The sequence below is a fragment of the Schistocerca cancellata genome, chromosome 6 (assembly GCF_023864275.1).
Source record: "Schistocerca cancellata isolate TAMUIC-IGC-003103 chromosome 6, iqSchCanc2.1, whole genome shotgun sequence".
Classification (NCBI taxonomy): Eukaryota; Metazoa; Arthropoda; class Insecta; order Orthoptera; family Acrididae; genus Schistocerca; species Schistocerca cancellata.
In genome coordinates this window covers 192,621,526-192,644,930 of record NC_064631.1, presented here as the reverse complement: position 1 = coordinate 192,644,930, position 23,405 = coordinate 192,621,526, and the positions used below count along the sequence as shown (strand labels likewise).

Here is a 23,405-nt window from a genome sequence, read left to right as displayed (position 1 = left end):
ACCAGGTCGGGTTGACGGAGGAGATAGGGAAGATCCAAAGAAGAGCGGCGCGTTTCGTCACAGGGTTATTTGGTAAGCGTGATAGCGTTACGGAGGTGTTTAGCAAACTCAAGTGGCAGACTCTGCAAGAGAGGCGCTATGCATCGCGGTGTAGCATGCTGTGCAGGTTGCGAGGGGGGTGCGTTTCTGGATGAGGTATCTAATATATTGCTTCCCCCTACTTATACCTCCCGAGGAGATCACGAACGTAAAATTAGTGAGATTCGAGCGCGCACGGAGGCTTTCCGGCAGTCGTTCTTCCCGCGAACAATACGCGACTGGAACAGGAAAGGGAGGTAATGACAGTGGCACGTGAAGTGCCCTCCGCCACACACCGTTGGGTGGCTTGCGGAGTATAAATGTAGATGTAGACTATCTTTTTTTATATATTGGGACTACCCTAGACACTTTTAGCTCATCAGGAAAATATCCCTCATATATACACTTATTTATGCAGTATGTTAAAGGATACACAATAACAACCTATTACTTTTTTTTAGAATATTACAAGAAATGTATGTCTACACTATCAGATGATTTCATATGTTTAACTATTTTTTGGACGAGACTAGATGGGACCTCAGAGAAGATAAACATAAATGTATTTACTAGTGGTTTACAGACATTTTTTGAAAGACTCTCAGATAAGTTAATGACAGGTTTGGTGATAGCATTTCCTACTTCGTGTACTGATTGAATAAAAAATCATTGAATTTCTGATGGCATATACGGATTTTTTTATTTCTTTCATCTTTAGTAACAGTTTTTATTGTTTTCCATGCACGTAGTATATGAACGTGAAATACTGAGAGTCCAGAAAAAAATAAATTATTTTCTTGGTTTGAAGCGGAAAACCCTAAGGAAGATATATAGTCTGGCACAAGGTGACAGCACTGGGGAATTGGGAAGAAGGGATAATTGTGATTGTCTGAGGCCTGGCAAAGCCCGGATATTGTAGGCCTGATGAGAATTAAACAGACTATGGGCAGGTCGTGTCACTCCAAAGGACAAACGTCGATAGTATTTGAAATCCACAGATTTTAGTCCCCATGGAAGAAGACCGCTCAGCAGACCAAAGTAAATTGGAAAAATGATACCCATCAGCACTTGCTGCAGATCGGGGTAGAGTGTTGTTGTTGTTGTTGTTGTTGTTGTTGTTGTTGTTGTGGTCTTCAGTCCTGAGACTGGTTTGATGCAGCTCTCCATGCTACCCTATCCTGTGCAAGCTTCTTCATCTCCCAGTACCTACTGCAGCCTACATCCTTCTGAATATGTTTAGTGTATTCATCTCTTGGTCTCCCTCTACGATTTTTACCCTCCACGCTGCCTTCCAATGCTAAATTTGTGATCCCTTGATGCCTCAGAACATGTCCTACCAACCGATCCCTTCTTCTAGTCAAGTTATGCCACAAACTCCTCCTCTCCCCAATTCTATTCAATACAGCCTCATTATTTATGTGATCTACCCATCTAATCTTCAGCATTCTTCTGTAGCACCACATTTCGAAAGCTTCTTTACTCTTCTTGTCCAAACTATTTACCATCCATGTTTCACTTCCATACAAATACTTTCAGAAACGACTTCCTGCCAAATCTATACTCGATGTTAACAAATTTCTCTTCTTCAGAAACGCTTTCCTTGCCATTGCCAGTCTACATTTTATATCCTCTCTACTTCGACCATCATTAGTTATTTTGCTCCCAAAATAGCTAAACTCCTTTACTACTTTAAGTGTCTCATTTGCTAATTTAATTCCCTCAGCATCACCCTATTTAATTCGACTACATTCCTTTATCCTCGTTTTGCTTTTGTTGATGTTCACCTTATATCCTCGTTTCAAGACACTGTCCATTTCGTTCAACTGCTCTTCCAGTTCCTTTGCTGTCTCTGACAGAATTACAATGTCATCAGCGAACCTCAAAGTTTTTATTTCTTCTCCATGGATTTTAATACCTACTCCGAATTTTTCTTTTGTTTCGGATACTAAACATAATTAGGTACATGGAAGATAATCCGCAGCATAGTGAAAAACACAATTATGAACAGATTTCGAATAAGTCCACAGCAATATGACCGTGTAGTGCATAAGAAAAACTATGGGTATGCAAGGGCGGACAACCCGCACTTGTCACAAAAACTGGAGTCAGCGGCTTTCACGGATGCTCGATACACAGGATGTGCATGATAGTAATCTACTACGTTATGGACACCAAACTGCGCGAGACATAGATTACAGTGATTTCAAGAGATGCAGTGGATGGTTGCACAACTTCAAACAGTACTACAGAACTGGAACACGTGAGCTAAAGAACAAACAAAGCGCCAACTTGACGATACACAGCAAACTGCGGAATCGGTGTGAAAATTTGTAGATAAGAGACAAACTTATCCCGTTGTTCAGCAAGGAATTTATTTTCAACTCCGACCATTCGGGATTTGAAGAGGAAATGGATATGAAAGGAAACCTGGAAATTGGAGGCACCAAGAGCATTGCATCAATATCAACTGTCATCAATGCCTTATCGCATTTGTATAAAATTATACCGACTGTTAATCTTGATGGTAAGTTGGCTGGAAAGTTACAGTGCTGTGAGAAGTTGGAAACGCACTGCCCCCTACGATTCTTTCTTCTGTGCGTGATCTTGCAAGGGCAGTAGGGAATATTTACATCACAACAAGCGGGAGTGGGGAAATGGGCGTGAGAGAACTACTGCTATGGTATGAGCACTGCTTTTGGCCAACAGCTGGTCAAAAAACTTCCTTTTGCTTGATTCCTGGTCTGCACACGACAATCACACTTCTTTAGAGCAAACTCTCTCTCCCAAAAAGTTCGTACCACCTGGAAGCCTCTGGATGTTCGTTTTCTCCGTGCCTATAAAGCGTATGATTGCACTATCTGCAGCAACGCCATTAAGGATACGCAGTTTGACAACAAGTTCCAACACAAGACTTTCGCATTCGGTTGCATGCATCATATTCCATTAGTTATCACCTCGTTACACATATATGCATCCCTTAACAATGCTGAACGTCCTGTAAGTTTCTTAACTCCCACTGAGTTCGCCTTCAATCTTGATGGTGTGAAACTGTCATGACTGTGGCGCCCCACTTTCATTCGGTGTTCATGGTGCAAGTTAATGGTTAGTTTTGAGCATTTCTTGAATGTCGACGATGTCCATTTTGTGAAGCGTAATACATAAATCACACAGAAGATTAATCTCTGCACCTCTCGGACACTCATTTTCTGTCGTCGTCCTGATACATATGGTGATTCATAAGCAGCTAATATTTTCTGCAGCAACGTCACTGAGACGTAGGTCCGCAGGTTCGATCTCAACCACTGCTCGGGGTTTGAATAAAAATTCTTAACTATGGTGGTCGAATACCTCCATAATAAGTAATCCCCCTTATTACGTCAACCGATGAAAGTATAAAATTCTGCGAGTTGAAGCGTGGACTGTTATAAGCCTAAATGTGGAAAAGGAAATGTGAAGACTGTATCTAGATGCGGTAAGAGTGAAGTGAAAGGAAGAAAATAAGTATATAGTCAGGGAATATATGGTAATATCAATAGCATCAGCAAACTGTATAACGTAAGTATGATCCGTTACTAATAAGAAGGCGGGGGAAAAGATTGAGTTACTGTGAACAGTCCAGTGACAGGTTTATTCTCATCAGCATCAACTCCAAATAATATCAAAACTATAGTTCTAGGAAACATGATGCCGTCACATCAGAAGACGACGAGACACATTAAATGAGGGAAATGAACGGGTAATTCTTTATGCCACAAAAGGAGATGAAAATATTTATTTTTGTACGTTCAAAATGACCGTCATTAGCAACTAAACAACGTCGATTCCGCTGAACTATCGACCGAACTACGCCGGTCGGTATGAGAGCTGCACAGGACGCCTCGATAATTTCTCATAGCTCGTTCAGTGTAGCTGGCTTCTTTTGATAACGTTCATTTTTCAAGATCCCAATACCTAGAAGTGAAGAGTTGTAAAGTCTGGAGACCGTAGTGGATTCTCAACAGCTCCTCTTTGACCAATCCACCGTCCAGGTAGATTAAGATTTTCCTCCAAGTAGGCTCTGGTATCTCTCTGATAGTGAGGCGGAGCGCCATATGAAGATACACCTCACCAATTACGGTACCTTCAAGAAGAATGGGGCAATCAAACCGCGCGATGAGAGATCACATCACACATTAAAACCCGGAGAGACCGGAATATAGTTGACAAATATTTGAAGATACTGGATGTAAGTGCTATTTTGAGCTGAATAGGTTGACACAGGAGAGGAAGCTGTTGGTAGGTCGCATTAAATCAGCCAAAAGTTCGATAGGAAAAAGCAACCTTACGACGCCCCAAGAGGCCTGTACGTAAACAGCACACACTTTAGATTTAGAGGAGTTTCCCTTTGGATATGAACGACTCTATCATCGTGGGACGTTATTCTGCTGCGGTTCTGACAGAGAGCACATACTATGTAGTGTACGACGAGTTGTTCTTACGGACTATGTGAGGTGAGCTTATGCTAAGATCTAATATTCAATGCAAAGCGATGGATTGGTCTGGTTTTATTTTGCTTTGTTTTAGGGGCATAAAGTAAGGTGCGGACGGAGGGAGAAAGGTGAAAACGAAGGGTGGAAACAGAGGGCAAGGTTTCGTAAGTGGGTCTTCGTGCCACATCTACCCAAAGGTTTGTTATATTCTAAGAGCAGTACGATGACGCAATCGCTTATTGAAACTGTCACGTCACTGATCGACGGAATAGTGGGCTCCACAGAAGAGTATTTGGTGTGAAAATAGGATTGTTCGTCTCATCATTCAATTTACGTATTGCATTATTCAAAATACAACCACGAAGTCTTTCGGGACGGATCTGTTGCATAAAATTCTGAGAATAGTTTCGAGACGTTTCCATACTACAGGGAACACAGAGAAGGGACTGCAGCCAAGTGATTAGTTTCCCATGTTTGTGGATCATGTTGACTTGAGCTTCCGTTAACTAAAAGCCAACAGGCCGCACTTTGAACACTTAACTGAACCATAGCTCAACATTGTCACTACGTTTACATGCAGCCCATCTTCCAAAAGACGGAAATCCGATTTCGGAAACTGGTTTACGCTGTAGTGTTTACATATTAATGTCTGAAGCGGATTTACTAGCCCAGTTAAACATGGTGTCTGTAATTCAGCTGTTCCTGTTGCTGAGTTACTCACCAAAATTGCTACATCTGTTCACTTAAATGTTAGAGGTAGACGGCTTCATTCTCAGTCTAATGTTTCCGCTGCTTCTTCATTGCACAATTAGTCACTCCATATCAGTCGAGTATTTTGAAAACAAGACGCAATCTGACGGCTGAAGCACGTTTCAGAAAGGCGTTCTGCCTTTACGTGACAGTTAAAATCGATTGGCGACGTGGAAAACCGGCAGCCACAAACGGATTTCCAGAATCGACTTTGGAATGTTTACATTACCAACCAGAAGCGGTATTGGTGAATTTGTTTACGAAATCCGGTGTTGGGAGCGCACGTAAACATAGTGACTGAGGTACAGTCGCGACACTTCAGCTCTTTTTTTTTATTATATACAGTGCACACAACTGTTTATAACTAATACAGTTCACATCATATGATAACAGTTAAAATGCGGAGAGCATGTTTTCTTGCGCGAATTGCGTCACGGCATGCCTCAGTCCACCAAGGCACCGGGACACGGTTTGGTAAAGAAGAAGTGCGAGGTATGGAACATTATGCAGTGGTAAGGATAACGTTCATAAGGTACTCTGCTTGGTCATTACAACTGAGGAAACGATGTTCGTCGAAGGCTGCCATTTGGGTTTATACGTAGATGAGGTAGTAGTCAGCCATTGGATGGCACATGGGAAACGGACACTCGAGTATGTGTTGGAGAGAACAGACCACACTAGAGGTCGGGCAAGCTGGGCAGTGCAGAATGAGAAGTCCAAATGGAAACAGGTGTGTGTGGAGTATGAAAGTAACGTGAGTGCTCCAGTGTTAAGGCAGATAGGGTTTAGTCGCATGAGAAGGCCAGCCAAGAAGCTACCTCTCTGACAGATTCTGGAAGAGCCCCGCAGGGGATTGTGTGCATTTATGTCACTGGGCAGCAAAGACGGGTGAGAGATGACAAATAAGCTGGAGGAAGCCTGTCCAAATGACACCAAATGATGGGGGGGGATGTAGACATTACAAAGAGAAAAGTTTAAGTGAGGAAGGAAAATACGGACTGCAACAGCTTGCTGCTGTGTTTTCATGGATATGGTTTGACTATAATCATCATCTTGGATTAGCAGCAGGACCCCACATGAGATGGAATGCTGTCGTCAGGGGGAAGGTCAAAGCGGCCAGAAAGAAATGAGAGAGATTAAAACAGTTATGAGGATGCAAATTGTTTCCTGAAGGCAGAAAACAAGGACTCAGATTCCAAGAGCGGCCGTAACTTCTCCTTGTTGGACCAAATGCTACGAAATTCCACTGAAGGGGAGTCATGTCGGGGAATAGGAAGGTGGGGAAAAAATGAATTGTCTCCTCGGCAGCTACCGACTGCCTGCCTTAAAAGACTCACTGCTACAGGGCACAGAGGCTGGAGGATCCTGATCCACGAGATCCACTAAGGCGTCAGCAGTCTCTCTGCAGCTTCTAGGTCAGCAAAACTGTTGACGATATGCACCGGCGAAACAGAGGTCCGTCAGGTGAGGGTATCACGTGTGGACACCATGGAAGAAGATCTCCATGTTGGCGAAGGAGAAGACCGTTTATCTTTGATTAATTTCTTAGAGCCTTTGCGGTTGGCAGATTACGATTCTGATGTTGGCTGGAGGAGCATAAGAAGTCTTCACAAGCGTATTCCTTCTGTCTTTTCCAGCCTGACTTGTGTAGCAGGTTATTTTGGTGCCAGAGGCTGGAGGAGGAGGCGGGGATGCTACCATGACAAAGGGCGATTTGAGAACTGCATTGCTGAATTTGATGTCACAAGGTTACATGACCATGTCCTCCATAGAGCGAGGCGTAGGGAGAATGGTACGGTAAGCGCCAGATGGTAAACCACAGGGCTTCCGACTAGTCAACGACTTGTGAGCAACAGAGTAAGGCACTTTCTGCTTCACCCCCACCTCCTGGATGGCCTGCTCACCGAGATACACAGGACATTCTTAGGATGAGGCTGCATGATCGCCATTGTAACCGATACAGCAAGGAGAAGGAGGTGGGCAATCGCATTAGCATCCTTACTAGAAGCAATACACCTGGCTGTGTTTCAACAGGACATGTGGAGGTAGTTGTAGCATTGACACTGGTAACAGCACATTGGGTTTGGAATGTATGGTCACACCATGATGACAAGATAGCCAACTTTGATCTCTGACTGAAGCACTACTTTATCAAATGAGAGGAAGAAGTGTGTGTAAGCACTAATGTTGCATCAACCTTTTTCTTTATCCAATAGACTGCAGTGACGCCCTGATCGGAGAGGTTAGTTAGAATTTCTCCCTCAGTTAGACCATTGAGCAGTGTAAATAACACCATACGAAGACTTCAGCATTCGATGTGCCTTGGCACTAAGAGAATGGCTGTGGAGGAGTAAAACTTCAAGCAGTTCTTGGGCTTGAAAATCACAATTGGCCTCCAAAGCAAAGTGCCATTATGTAAACGTCTGCAGGCTTTTGCAGGGCCTGCAATTGCATCAACACCTTCCTGAATAATATATGGATTAACTGCAGCAAAGAACTGACCTTCAGTATGTAATACCACGAGGAACCAAGGTGCAGCTGGGTGATGCTTGGAATCTTTAGCCTCATTCCGTTAACATTTAGTAGACATAGTCCAAGATGATGACTGGCTTATTGCAAGGACCCCCCCCCCCCCCCCCCACAATTGCCTGCATCTCCAATGGCACACTCCTTCCACCTTAGTTGATTTGTCACACCTCCAGAACTCCTGACAGAGGGACCAACTAGCAATTGTTGAAGGTAACAGCTCTGGCAATCACCCCTCCCTGGATCAGGCCTGTAGCAGGGGTACGTGTGAACCAGGGGCTTGGAATTATACGTTGCCCAGTCACCTGTTATGTGCCAGATGCATGGGTTGGCCTTCAGGAGCACACACAGAGAAAGAAGAAAGGATAACCTCAAACACCAAAGTGGAGGCAGGATAGAAGAAAGAAAGAGAAAACAGTGGAAAGATGTTCTAATGTAAGGCTACTGGAATTTCAGAATACATTCCCAGAAACATTCGAGGCATGTTTTCCAAAGGAGGGGAAAAAAGAATAGAAGGATAGACATGCAGCACAAAAAGGAAAAAGGTGCTGCAAAGGCTGGCACCCTGTGGTAGCCAAGCACGAATTCACAAAAGAGTAGTGAGCTCGTGTGTGTGTGTGTGTGTGTGTGTGTGTGTGTGTGTGTGTGTGGGGGGGGGGGGGGAATTACTAAACCTGATACCTTCAATCGAAAAGGAAGTGGGACAGGGTCATAGCCTACCCCCCATGATACAAGATCTGTAATTAAGAATGGCAAAATATGAACAGTATGCAGGTTCAAGTGAATGTAGGTTGTATTATTTACACAGAGATGAAGGAACTTGCACATATGATAAACTAGCAGGTAGATCTGCATCAACACAAGTTTTCAGGCTGAACAGTCACCACCATAACAAAGTGATGAAAGAGAATGTCACTAACTACTATATTTCATATTTAAACTCTCCAAAAATATCCATAGTCTTCCTATGATTCCGTACATGATGTGGGCTAATACATGGTTTCACACACCTGGACAACAGCCTGTTATGTAGCCAACTTAACACTCTTATACAGCAAGCTTTAAAAGCATTTAATATTAGTTCCATCATAATTAAAGCAAATCAGAACCTTTATGGAAACACTATAGCAATAATAAAAGTGAAAACTTATCTCTCACCTGGATTGAAAGTTACAAAAGGATTATGTGAAGGATGCAGTCTGTCACCAACACTTTACAATATATATACAGAAAAAGCACTGGTAAACTGGAAAAAATGTAAAAACATCGGGATCCCAGTAAATGATATTGCATTATATTCATTACAGTCTGCTGAAGAGCGACTAATGTTAGCACAAGATAAAGAAGACAGCACATTACAGCGAAATAGGGAGTATAAAAAATGGGGTCTTCAGGTCCACACAAATGAAACAAAATATGTGACAACAGGAGAGAGAAATCAAGATCCGACACTGGAAGAAGGGATGGGAACTATTAAGCACTCTGAAGAGTACAAATACGTAGGAGTCAATATCCAAGATGGAAAACAAAACAAGGAAATTAATTCAAAAATAAATACTGGGATATTTACTATTGGAACAGTAAATAGTATTTTATGGGACCAACAGATTAGAAAGGAAACAAAAAGAAAAATCTTCGTCACAATTATCAGAAGCTTTATGACATATGGATCAGAAGTATGGACAGTTACATTGCAAATAGTAGAAAGATTGATGGCAACGGATATGGACTTTTGGAGGAGGTCAGTAGGGATATCTAGGCAAAAAAGAATCAGAAATGAAGTCATCAGGAAGAAAATAGACGTTACAATTTAAATTGCAGATTTTATAGAAGAAAAACAACTGTTATGATATGGACATACAAAAAGGTTGTCGAAGGAGAGAGTATGGAATGGGAGCCACCAGAAAGAAAGAAAAGAGGGAGATCGCCGATCATATGAATTCAAGGAACTGAGGCCTCTATTAGAAGAAGCAATCTTGAAGAAAAATTATGGACAGATAGACAAAAGTGGAGGATGAGAATCAAATTTGCTGTGTAATCTTGGGGTACTGGAAAATGTAAAATGCTACATTGTGAAACCAGATGATGATGATGTGATGATGATGATGATATAGAAATACAGCTCAGAACCTCACGATCTCTGTGCCTCTACAACTACACTCTGCAAACCACCGTGAGGTGCAATGCAGAGGGTATGCCCCATTGTATCAATTATGTTTTCTTCGCATTCCGTTCACATACAGAGTGTGGGACACACAACTAATTGAATCCCTCTGTGCATGCAGTAATTATTCTAACCTCATCCTCATGATCCTTTTGTGAGCAATACAGAGGAGGGTTGTAGTATATTCCTGCAGTAATCATTTGAAGCCAGTCCTTCAAACTTCGTTAGTAGACTTTCTCAGGATAGTTTATGCCTATCTACAAAAGTCTGCCAGTTCCTTCAGTATCTCTCTGACACTTTCCCATCGATCAAACAAACCTGTGCCCATTTATGCTGCCCTTCTCTGCGTATGTTCCACACCCCCTGTCAGTCTTATCTGGTACGTGTCACACATGCTTGACCAATACTCTAGAAGAGGTTGCATCAGTTATTTGTAAGCAATCTCCTTTGTAGACTGATTGCACTTCCCCAGTATTCTACCAATAAACCGAAGTCTACCACCTGCTTCACCCCACAACAGAAACTATGCGGTCATTCCATTTCCTTTGAGGGTGTTTGGCTGAATATTTCATACCTTCACAAAGAACTGAGTGCAAGTGACACAGAATTGGAACTAACTGCCTTACGATGAGATACTGAAACAGCTGCTCGGAACTTTCTGCATTTAGATTTAAGCCTGAGGATCTGAGTTTTGTGTTATTTCTATACACATGTGTTAATAATAGGAATGTGCATGCACTCAAATGGAGAGGAGGTGAGTGGAAATAATGCAGGGCAGTTTGAGTCTTGTGACAGCTGCGGTTACCGCACACTGCTAGGATAAAATGGCTGCTCGGATATTGTCTCCCGTCAATAGAGAGGTTCGTGCAACTACCTGATTTTTGCACTCAGAAACAATCTCCAGCAGAGCTCCATCCTTGTACCTCTACATAAATAAATTCAATAAGTATTAGTGTCAGTGGTGTTGAGAAATTGAGAAAGAGCTGAAATCATTAAAATTGAACATAGGTCCAGACCCGATGGTATCCCTATCAGATTCTGTACTGAATTTGCAGCTGAGTTACCCCATCTACTGACTGTAATATATCTTAGATCCCTCAAACAAAAAACTGTGTCCAGTTCTTGGAAAAACTGGCACAGGTCTCATACGTCTACAAGAAGGGTAGTAGAAGTGATCCACGAAACTACCGTCCAATATAACACTGATTTGTTGTATAAACTTAGAACATATTCTGAGCTGAAACATAATGATATGTCTTGAACAGATGACCTTCTCAATGCCAACCAGCACATAATTTGAAAACATGCATCGTGTGAAACCCAACTCACTTTTTTCAAGTGACATACTGAAATCTATGTATCGAGGCAACCCGGTAGCTGCAGTATTTCTTCATTTTCGAAAAGTATTTGACTCATTACCGCACCTACATTATCTTAAGATTTCCACATGGTGCAAAGATTGGAAACTTGCTCTAAATGTTCAGAAATGTAAAATTGCACACTTCACAAAACGAAAAAATGTGGTATCCTATGACTATAATGTCAATGCTCACTGCTGGAATCGGCCAACTGAAATAAACACCTGGGTGTGACACTTTGTAGTGAAACGAAATGGAATGGAGTGATCACATAGGTTTAATCGCGGGTAAAACGGGTGGTAGACTTCAGTTTATTGGTAGAATACTGGGGAGTGCAATAAGTCTACAAAGGAGATTGCTTACAAATCACTTGTGCGACCGGTTCTAGAATATTGCCGAAGTGTGCGAGTGTAAGGGACCGTGCCAAATAGGGCTAACAGGGGATATTGACGGTATAAGAGAAGGGCAGCACAAATAGTCACAAGTTTGTTTAATCCGTGAGAGAGAGTCACAGAGATAACGACGGAACTGAACTGGAATTGAAGATAGGCATTAACTATCCTGATAAGTCTTATGTCTCGCGAACCGGCTTTAAATGATTACTCTAGAAATATACTGAAAGCCTCTACGTATCGCTCAAATCGGGATCGTGACTATAAGATTAGAATAATCACTGGACGCACAGAGGCATTTAAACAATCAGTTCTCCTGCGCTCCATACGTGAATGGAACAGGAAAAAACCCTAGTAACTGGTAAAAAGGGACGTACCCTCTGCCATGCACCTCACTGAGTTGCGAAGTGTAGATGTAGCTGTAGAATTTTGCCACGAGTACGTACACGAAAGTATTGTCAGACGACGGTGCAGCCAATTCTCTGGCGAATGAACCAATATTCACGACGAAAACCATAGTGGCTGACTGTCCCTGGTGACACCAGAACTGATGGAAAGCGTGCTGCACACAATTTTGCAGAACCAGCGCTTCCGTTCCATAACACTCATCAATCCCCCTGCCGTGTCGTTCGCCGTTACACGAAATTATCTCCCGCTGGGTTGATTTTCATAAAATACGTGCATGGTTGGTGCCAAGGCAACTGACAGATGAGCACAAAACCAAATGTCTGCCAGCAGTATTGATAGAGAAAAGTGACGAGTTTCTCGACCATGTCACTGGGCATGAAACATGCTAAACCAGAAACAAAACAACTATCCATGGATTGGCGGCATAGTGGTTCACCTGAAGGCAGTCTGTAAAATAAATCATGTGCGCTATCTTCTGGGATCGACGTGGTGTCCTCTGCGTATTTTTACCGCGGAGGGAGACGCTAGATACTGATCAGTATTGTCAGACATTGAAAACTCTGAGGCGGGCGATCCAGAACTAAATACGTGGGATGTTGTAAAGACATATTACGCTTGTGCACGACAATGCAACTCGTCATACAAAATGGGTAATGGTTTCTTCTTCTCCAAGAGCACTGACAGTTTAACACAGACACCAGCCGCAGTCAGTGTTTAGTACCAAACAAACTGCGAGATAGGAGTTTAATTGTTTAAATGGCTACTCAATTCTTGATGTTGCTAATCATAACTTAAAAGTTATTCATTACTTTCATCCATGACCATTCTTAATTTTAGTCGCTCACAGCCCTGCACCATTAACAAGACTGATTTGTATTTCACAATGGAACATCATTCGCTAACATTTTATATGTCAAATATTTAAGCGGAACGAAGAAATTACGCAATGGGTTTTTATCGTTTTCTGAGCATAACTTGAAGAAAAAAACTACAGAAAATATCGGTTAAATGTTTTGTGAAATGATTGTCTGAAAGTAAGAAATAAAATATATCAGCGAAACATTTGAGGGGACTATAAATGATTTCAGGACACACAACAGCACACTGAACTTTATTTTCATAGTATTCCACACACATACTTTTAATACTCTAAAATTGTACAAAGTTACGCACTGAACTTAAAATGCTCAATCGGCACCTCACCACATTGCTGTATTTTATTTCTAGCATCAATCAAAGGCCGCAAAAATATTTCTCTATTTTAATTCTTACTTTTTGACAAATAATTTCACAAAATATTTGACGGAATTTTTTTAATTTTTGCAGCACAACACAGATTGTTCATTCCCCCTTACCTCAGAGCTCTGCTGCCATTCACCGTATCATTGCTCGTATCTTTCTGTACATAACATCTCAGTAACAGAAGAAAAATTTTTAACACAGTGGCCAGTCTTTGAATAATACCCTACGGTGTGTTCAATTAACACACACACCGTTTATCAGAAACATTTGTCTCATTAAAAACTTAATTTGTCACTTCAATAATTATGCCAACTTACAATCTACAAGCTAATAATCTGAAAAAACACTTTTTGGTGTTACTTGATCGAAGAGAGTTGCTTTTCAACAGCGGGTGGAGGGGTGGGACTTGAAAAGCAGCTGAATGTGAGGATCAACTGTATTCGCTTGTTATACAATATTACTAAACAGAGTTTCATAGCTTGCTGATACTGGAAGGTAAATCGTGGCAGTTGTCAAGTCATTAAAATTACAACACACCTTGAGATTTATGCAGTCAAGGACTTAGCATACTGAACCATTTTTTCAATCATACAGTTTGCAAGTTCAATAACATACGGTAATGCAGGCTAACTGTCTCTTTCATTGTCTTCTACCGTACATATAGCTGATTATTTTTAATTAAAAAGTCGCACTGGACCTGCCCATTAAGCAATGGGACAAATAAAAACAAAGTCAACTGTCGCGCTGCATTTTTCTAGAACGTATGGCATTTGGGACAAAGGTGAGGCTAAAACCACTGGATAAATGTAAAAATGTCAGCTGTCAATAATTCTAAACAAGGCCAATATGGGCTGAGGCAGAGAAGTTACCACAAAGTATATATTACTTTGAACGGGAAGTATAAGCCAGCCGGGAATACAGTGGTCGGTAATGTTCCAAGTTTTCTACCATTTAATTATCAGAAGGCAAGATAGTTATGACAAGAAAATACCTTTGCTGACAATGGGGCAACCGAAATATGAATGACAAAGCAACAAAATTGCAATAATACTGACAATATGGGCTATTGTTTTTGTTTAAACTAATTTTGACTTAAGATAAAAACAATGTACATGTCAGAACAAGCTCTGGCGATCAGTATTGTTTGCCTCCATCTCCACCAAACGCATGCATTTAAAAATAATCTCAGATATCCTTTCTTCTGAAAACATATGCCATCTGCAACACTTACATTTCCAAGTCGGCCATCGTAGTGTTGTCGAAGTTAATTGACTCCATCTTCTTCTCCAGTGCTAACCCATACTATCAAAACAAGCGTTCACCGTAACAGCGTTCAAAATAACTGCCAGAATTCAACGTCTGCGCATTGAGCATCCCCACTACGCAAAGCATTTCAGTTCGCAGACGTCAAACAACGAAAATATACTTGGTGTTCTATGACTATCTTTGTGAGCTTTAATGTGACGCTGTGGTTTGAAAAGTGGCGTGTCAGAAATTGTTAGTAAAAGAGTTTGAAAGTGATACACGTTCGCATGTGTAGAGCACGGAGCGCAGTGATTAGTAAATAAACGTGTTCCGTTTTCTTCTTCTTTTTTTTTAAAAAAAAAGCAATGTGAAGAGGTGCAGATAGTGAAAATGGACTTGAAAGAGGAAGTGTAATATTCGTGTGTTCGATGTGGTTGAAAACATTTCACGTGAAGTTGTGTTCATTGAGTTTTTTTGAAAATGCCAGATATTAAAATTACTCCACTTGGTGCTGGTCAGGATGTTGGCCGTAGTTGCATTCTACTGTCAATGGGAGGCAAAAATATTATGCTTGATTGTGGCATGCACATGGGTTACAACGACGAAAGGAGATTTCCAGACTTCACTTACATAGCACAAGAAGGCCCTCTCACAAGCTATATAGATTGTGTTATAATTTCTCATTTTCATTTAGATCATTGCGGGGCTTTACCATATTTCACTGAAATGGTTGGGTATACAGGACCTATCTACATGACACACCCAACGAAAGCTATAGCTCCCATTCTTTTAGAGGATATGAGAAAAGTCGCTGTAGAACGTAAAGGAGAAAGTAATTTTTTTACGTCACAAAATATTAAAGACTGTATGAAGAAAGTAGTGGCTGTTACTTTACACCAGTCCTTAATGGTAGATTCTCAGCTAGAAATCAAAGCCTATTATGCTGGGCATGTCCTAGGTGCCGCAATGTTCTGGATACGCGTGGGTTCTCAATCTGTAGTGTACACAGGCGATTATAATATGACACCTGACCGACATCTGGGTGCTGCTTGGATTGATAAATGTAGACCTGACCTCTTAATAACAGAATCAACTTATGCAACAACCATAAGGGATTCAAAGCGGTGCAGAGAGCGTGATTTTCTAAAAAAAGTACACGAGTGTGTAGACCGTGGTGGTAAAGTTCTTATACCAGTATTCGCCTTGGGTAGAGCTCAAGAGCTTTGTATTTTGCTGGAAACTTATTGGGAACGAATGAATCTTAAAGTGCCAGTGTATTTTGCAGTTGGACTTACAGAGAAAGCCAATAACTATTATAAGATGTTTATAACTTGGACAAATCAAAAGATACGCAAGACCTTTGTGCAGAGGAACATGTTTGATTTTAAACATATAAAACCCTTTGATAAAGCTTATATTGACAATCCAGGAGCCATGGTAGTGTTTGCCACTCCTGGGATGCTACATGCTGGTTTATCCCTTCAAATATTCAAAAAATGGGCACCATGTGAAAATAACATGGTTATAATGCCTGGATTTTGTGTTGTGGGAACAGTTGGTCATAAAATACTAAATGGTGCTAAAAAAATCGAATTCGAAAATCGTCATATAGTTGAAGTGAAAATGGCAGTGGAGTACATGTCATTTTCCGCTCATGCTGATGCAAAAGGTATTATGCAACTTATACAGTACTGTGAACCAAAAAATGTGCTATTAGTGCATGGAGAGGCAACAAAGATGGAGTTTTTAAAGGAAAAAATTAAAAAAGAATTTGATATTGAGTGCTTTACACCAGCAAATGGAGAAACATGTGTCATAAACACTAATGTTAAAATACCAATTGACGTTTCTTTAAGCTTGCTCAAAGCTGAAGCCATCAAACACAATGCACAGCCTCCTGATCCAAAACGACCTCGTGTAATGCATGGTGTTCTTGTAGTGAAAGACAATGCTATGTGCCTAATGGATGTTGAAGAAGCTTGCAAGGAAGCAGGAATAAATAGACACTTTGTGAGGTTTACTTCTACACTGAGAATGGAAGATCCTGGTCCAGCGAGCAAAACAGCAGAAAAATTACTGCAGTTAATTAAGTCCCGCTTAAAAGACTGGAATGTTCAGCTGACAGAAGCCTCCAACATTTCAGTTGAATCTGTACTAGTTAAGGTTGAAGGCTCTGATGATGAACAGAAGAGTGTTTATGTGTCATGGGACAATCAAGATGAGGAGCTTGGAAATTACATTTTAGGTCTACTACAAACAATGGGCCATCAGAATGTTGTGTGAAACACTATGTTGATGTTTTACTGCTACACAACTTAGTGTTTGCCTGAAACTGATTAATTAAAATATTGTATTTATTTGACACTGAAAAAAACTCTCAATTTTTGTGCATATCACACAAACATATTCATTCCAGTTAGGTGTGAATAGATTAAGAAGATAATAACTGAGACACCATTCATGTTTCAATGTATTTTATGCTGTTTTCCAAAGCTTTACATAATGAAGAAAATTTAATTTTTGTGTGTGATCTTTCTTTCACTTTCAAAGAAGCTACTTTTTACGGGTTTCTTCATTAATCAGTACATTTAAATTGTAATGCACCTGGAATTCCAAAATCATAATTTTTGTAAGGGCTCTACATTACATGTCTGATCATTGATTCTGTAATATCACTACTAGGCCTGATGATAAAAGGGAAGACTAAGTAACACGTATTGTAATGGTTGCCAGCAGTCACTCCTCCAATGGAAAATTGTGTAAAGGCTGAGAGAAGAGTAAAATGGAAGTACAGTTCAGTCTGGAGGAAGCTAACTTTCTTTTGAAACTGCATTTCGTTTTTTGTGGTTGATATACTGATTCACCATACTTTTCTATTATTTTATTGCAAGCTATTGCAGCATTCTTTTGATATTACCTATTTGGTATTTATGAAACCTCTGTAAGTTGTGTCTTGGAATACAAAATTCGTGGAGACTACAAGAAATGTTTTGGCCTAATGAGGGGAGAGAGAGTTTACCTTCCTTTGCAAGTTTTCAACATATTAACATTCATAGCATTTTTATGTTATTTTCTTTTACTGCATACTTTTATTCTATCTGAATGCCATTAAGGTGATTTATGACGAAGCTGCAGTTTTATCTAACTTTAAAAAAAATGCATATTGCACACATGTCCTGAAGGTAGTAAAGGTTACCTAATAAATGTATAGAAGTGACTATATTATCCAAGGAGATCGTACCATTATAATCTACACTAGATAAGACACAGAAACCATTATTTTGTAATTACAGAGTAAAGGTGAGCAAACACAAAAAGTGGATGTGCGCTACGACAACTCAATAATCTTATAGCCTGAAGTATTGTGGATGTAATGATAGAAGTGCCATGGTGTTGACGTATTTGTTGTATGTATGACAATTTGTGTACAAAACAACAAAGTTTTGGTTATCATCTCTTCTGCAACTATACCTTACCCTGTATACTTATGTTGACCTGAGCTGATAAAATAGGAGGGGGAAATACTGGATACAGTTTGTGTTCATACTTGTAGCTGTCTTAGAATTTAAAGCTTTGTACTCTGCATATGGTACTTTATTTCTTAGGTTGTTTGGAACATTTGGTACAATGTATGCTCTTTGATCTGTATGTTTGAAATTGACTTATTCCACATAGAGTGTGTTTAACATATGAAGCAAGTGCTGTGTCCATCATTGCGGAATAACTGACATGAAGGACTCTGGTAATGCTGTAGCTCATTTCTTGAGCTCTAGTAAGTGGTGTATCAATTTTAGCTGAACTAGACAAGTCAGCAAATCATAACATTACGCCACTTAGAACTTCAGACTGGTGTGCAGTTAGTATTAGCTGACATAACTGTAGACAGACTCAAACTGATAACTTCTGATAGGTATGTGCACAATATACTGTAACATTTTTTCAAAAGTTAGTTTCTGTTGTCAAAAACACCTTGTAATACTATCACAAATACTATGGCGTGTGTGCTCTTGTGTTGTCCTGCATTAAGTAACCATAGGCCTTTTTATTAGTTGTTAGTTCTCAGAAAACAAGGTTGCAGTACATTGGTCATACAGGGGTCAGAAATTATGGTTGGTGGAAGAAGATTGGCACAGTTATTTATGTTTCAGTATTTGCACACTACACTTTTGCTTTCACATCATGTAGTGATTCTTAATTTAACTAATGAGGATTTTCAGAACAATGTTAATTGCCTTTGATTTAATGTATCCTGATAAATGCAGCCATGCTAGGAAGAAAAATAATAAATTTGAATCAACATTTCAAAAATGCACAAGCAGCAATAGCCACTTGCAGCACATATATGAGCGACAGTACCAGAGTTGGTTAGTCAGTGTATTGCTGCTACTTTGTAAGGTTTTATTTTACACACAGTTCTGTGAACAAATGTTACTGACATACCAGTCTAAAGTGTTAAAAAGTGAAACAATTTACTGGGACTTGCTCCCAAAGAAGCTGCTAACTCACCTTGTGTGGCCAAAATCAACATGCTACCTGCCAGAGGCTGATGTACAGAGCTGCCTGTCAGAAGAGGCCAAGGTACAGAGTCTGCACCCTTGGTATTGGTCCGTACTCTACATTCGACACATCATTTGCAGTTTGAAACACTGTATTGTGCTCTATCTGAAGGAGATGTTTCTCATTTTATTGTTGTTAGAAAACATTTTGAAATTACATTTCTGTCCCGTATATAATGCCCGTCTCCCAGAAGCATTTCAAATTCAAGTTTACTGGCATACTACGTGCTTTGCAGCCCAAGACGGGTCCTGGCTACTGAGACTGCGAACAGTTCAGTAATTTTCTCCTTATCTTTTTTTCTAAAGACAAAAAAGAGAAAAGCATTTTAGGTGAACTTTTAAATGAAGGAAGCGTGAATTTCCAGAGTTGGGTATTTTATTTAGCACGTCCATGTGTCCTAAATATGGTTATAACTTCCCATTTATCTTTTGCTCCTTTGAACTCTTTTTGCTACATTGTCTCCCAGTAATTCATTATAGGTACACCATATTTGCTCTTTGTTGTCTCGCCGAAGAATAACACCCCAAGTCTTCTCCCCTGCATTGTTTTTAATACAAGCAATTACCAGCAGACGAATAATGAATACTGCATAGACATTCTTAAAGATCCACAAATTCCTTTGACTTTTCAGTGTTTGCTCTTTTTGTAGTTTTAATACAAACCCTCACACTTGTACCAAAACTAGAAAATAATAAGCTTGAGCTTAGCTGTAAGCCACGCATTTGTTGGTTTTGCATGTTCTATTCTGCAGTTCTCAGTATCTTAGCAAAAGTAATAAGATAGTGTTGTACAATGGTAAATTTAGAAATAAGCTTTGTTGGTTTCATGATGTAAACACATTTGATTATTCTTGTGATTTTGAATAGAGATTGAATAGTTAATGTATCAGAGCATATGCTGCTGCGTACATGTAGTTAACTCTTTAGGGTGTATGTGGTTTTCTTATTTCTCCACCTCCTTTCTTGGCTCTGAGGCAGCCGTCGTATTATTTAGTCTGCTTCTGAAGTGAGAAAAGTAATTTGATATAAGGTATCTTTTGGTTACGACTGAAGCATTCAATCTTCACAACCATGTACTCATGGTAAAATGTGGCTTGATAATAAAGAAACAATAGTTTGGCGACTTCACGACTATTGCTTATGAGTTTTTACTTTATTATTTTTGTATCCGGGCCCATGTAAGGAAGAGGTGGGGCCAAAAATTATGGGAATCTATATTATTCACTCTTTGTGGCAGTCTCATGTGTTACTACAATCTACTTCAGCATCCATTTGTGTTAAAATTGCCTACTGACCTCTTCACAAATTTCTTCACTCTTTTAAGACTTCCCAGTGCCTTTCTACATTATTGGCTCATATATGCCCAATTTGTGCCTTATTTGTTCCACTATCCAGCTTCTGTCCTCCCACCCCCAAATACTCCATTTTTCATGTCACCTCCTCCTACTTCCAAGAAGCATAATCATAGATGAAACGAAGATACTAAGCTGATGCAGCTTTCTAAGTCTAAACTCCCTAAACTGTACAACATCCCTTTTATTCTCAGAGCTTGAAAGCTGTCGAAGGTTCTTAAAACAGAATAAACTTTGTTGTGATCCACACATTGTTTTCCTTTGAGGTGGCATTCACACTAGTGTAATACATATTTGACACAGAGATTAATAAACACATGTATATTACAGTCCGATCACATTCAGCAAAGTTAAAAGTGAGAAAACTTGTTAGCAAGAAGATTTGACACGCAAGTAAAGCATTTATGTGATGTTTAAAATTTAGTAAATCGTCTTAACACAAATTGCCACAGTCAGTTGGAATATTGATTATGTGCATAAATTAGGAAGACAGATTCAAAAAATCTATCATGAGAATAGGTTCAAAGAAACAGCGAAAACATAAAATATTTCCAGCTATTCTGTAGAGGCAAGTCCCCCAAATGTCTGCAAATTTGAGTGTGCACAGATGTAATGTATACTCAATTGCAGCACTTATAGAAATATGGCATTTTGAAGCATCATAAAAGACATCTTATTGATGTGCTTACGAAGGCTGTTGTAAGTATCTTAATCTTCAGTTTAACGATTATTTTTATAAAAGTACATAAAGGCCGATTAGACCCATATTAAGTTGCCTTCTAAAGGTAAAGATACAGGGTGTTTCAAAAATGACCGGTATATTTGAAACGGCAATACAAACTAAACGAGCAGCGATAGAAATACACCGTTTGTTGCAATATGCTTGGGACAACAGTACATTTTCAGGCAGACAAACTTTCGAAATTACAGTAGTTACAATTTTCAACAACAGATGGCGCTGCGGTCCGGGAAACTCTATAGTACGATATTTTCCACATATCCACCATGCGTAGCAATAATATGGCGTAGTCTCTGAATGAAATTACCCGAAACCTTTGACAACGTGTCTGGCGGATGGCTTCACATGCAGATGAGATGTACTGCTTCAGCTGTTCAATTGTTTCTGGATTCTGGCGGTACACCAGGTCTTTTACGTGTCCCCACAGAAAGAAGTCACAGGGGTTCATGTCTGGCGAATAGGGAGGCCAATCCACGCCGCCTCCTGTATGTTTCGGATAGCCCAAAGCAATCACACGATCATCGAAATATTCATTCAGGAAATTAAAGACGTCGGCCGTGCGATGTGGCCGGGCACCATCTTGCATAAACCACGAGGTGTTCGCAGTGTCGTCTAAGGCAGTTTGTACCACCACAAATTGACGAAGAATGTCCAGATAGTGAGATGCAGTAATTGTTTCGGATCTGAAAAATGGGCCAATGATTCCTTTGGAAGAAATGGCGGCCCAGACCAGTACTTTTTGAGGATGCAGGGACGATGGGACTGCAACATGGGGCTTTTCGGTTCCCCATATGTGCCAGTTCTGTTTATTGACGAAGCCGTCCAGGTAAAAATAAGCTTCGTCAGTAAACCAAATGCTGCCCACATGCATATCGCCGTCATCAATCCTGTGCACTATATCGTTAGCGAATGTCTCTCGTGCAGCAATGGTAGCAGCGCTGAGGGGTTGCCGCGTTTGAATTTTGTATGGATAGAGGTGTAAACTCTGGCGCATGAGACGATATGTGGACGTTGGCGTCATTTGGACCGCAGCTGCAACACGGCGAACGGAAACCCGAGGCCGCTGTTGGATCACCTGCTGCACTAGCTGCGCGTTGCCCTCTGTGGTTGCCGTACGCGGTCGCCCTACCTTTCCAGCACGTTCATCCGTCACGTTCACAGTCCGTTGAAATTTTTCAAACAGATCCTTTATTGTATCGCTTTTCGGTCCTTTGGTTACATTAAACCTCCGTTGAAAACTTCGTCTTGTTGCAACAACACTGTGTTCTAGGCGGTGGAATTCCAACACCAGAAAAATCCTCTGTTCTAAGGAATAAACCATGTTGTCCACAGCACACTTGCACTTTGTGAACAGCACACGCTTACAGCAGAAAGACGACGTACAGAATGGCGCACCCACAGACTGCGTTGTCTTCTATATCTTTCACATCACTTGCAGCGCCATCTGTTGTTGAAAATTGTAACTACTGTAATTTCGAAAGTTTGTCCGCCTGAAAATGTACTGTTGTCCCAAGCATATTGCAACAAACGGTGTATTTCTATCGCTGCTCGTTTAGTTTTTATTGCCGTTTCAAATATACCGGTCATTTTTGAAACACCCTGTATATTCAGATTTGTTACAAACTAACCACATCATTGTTGGTGTAATGGTCATGTTATCTGTAACGGTGCAACAACAGTAGTTACAAGTTAAGAAGAACATTCTATTTTCTGGATGAACTGCACCTTCACATATGGATAGCCACATATGCATGGTAAAAATTTAAGGATTTGATATCATTATTTTTATTTAATAAAATTGCAGCCAAATAGCCATATACAGTTACTTTGCTTAACAATTTACATTTTTGCATATTCATTTATTGATTTCACTCTTTTTACTGCACAGTTCTACGTGATATTGTAGACAGGGTTCGTTACACGGTTCACATACACATGTTGTGGTTGGGTCGTGATAAGTTTTGTTTTTGAAAATTAGATGATGAAAGCCATGAATAGAAAGTCTAGTTACGACATGTCACAGCTCGAAGTTTGGTGCTGTCCATGAGCGGTTCGTCATTGCTTCGGTGCCATATTTTTTCTCATTTGTCCTCCATGATCTTCAGTTGCTCTCTGTTTGTGGCATC

At 40.3% G+C, this 23,405-nt stretch overlaps 2 protein-coding genes across 2 annotated transcripts in view; one reads left to right on the top strand and one right to left on the bottom strand.

Annotated features, from left to right (window-relative positions):
- LOC126191190 (centrosomin-like) overlaps window positions 1-14,751 on the bottom strand; it is a 417,752-nt gene extending 403,001 nt beyond the window's left edge. The window contains exon 1 of the mRNA XM_049931983.1: window positions 14,619-14,751. Coding sequence (XP_049787940.1) covers window positions 14,619-14,665 — 47 coding nt within the window. The 5' untranslated portion in view covers window positions 14,666-14,751. The remainder of the gene's footprint in view (window positions 1-14,618) is intronic.
- Window positions 14,752-14,872: 121 nt separating this feature from the next.
- On the top strand, window positions 14,873-19,554 carry LOC126191191 (integrator complex subunit 11). Its single transcript, XM_049931986.1, has one exon. It carries the CDS (start codon window positions 15,113-15,115, stop codon window positions 16,913-16,915), a length of 1,803 nt encoding a protein of 600 aa, XP_049787943.1. The 5' UTR covers window positions 14,873-15,112; the 3' UTR covers window positions 16,916-19,554.
- The last annotated feature ends 3,851 nt before the right edge of the window (window positions 19,555-23,405 follow it).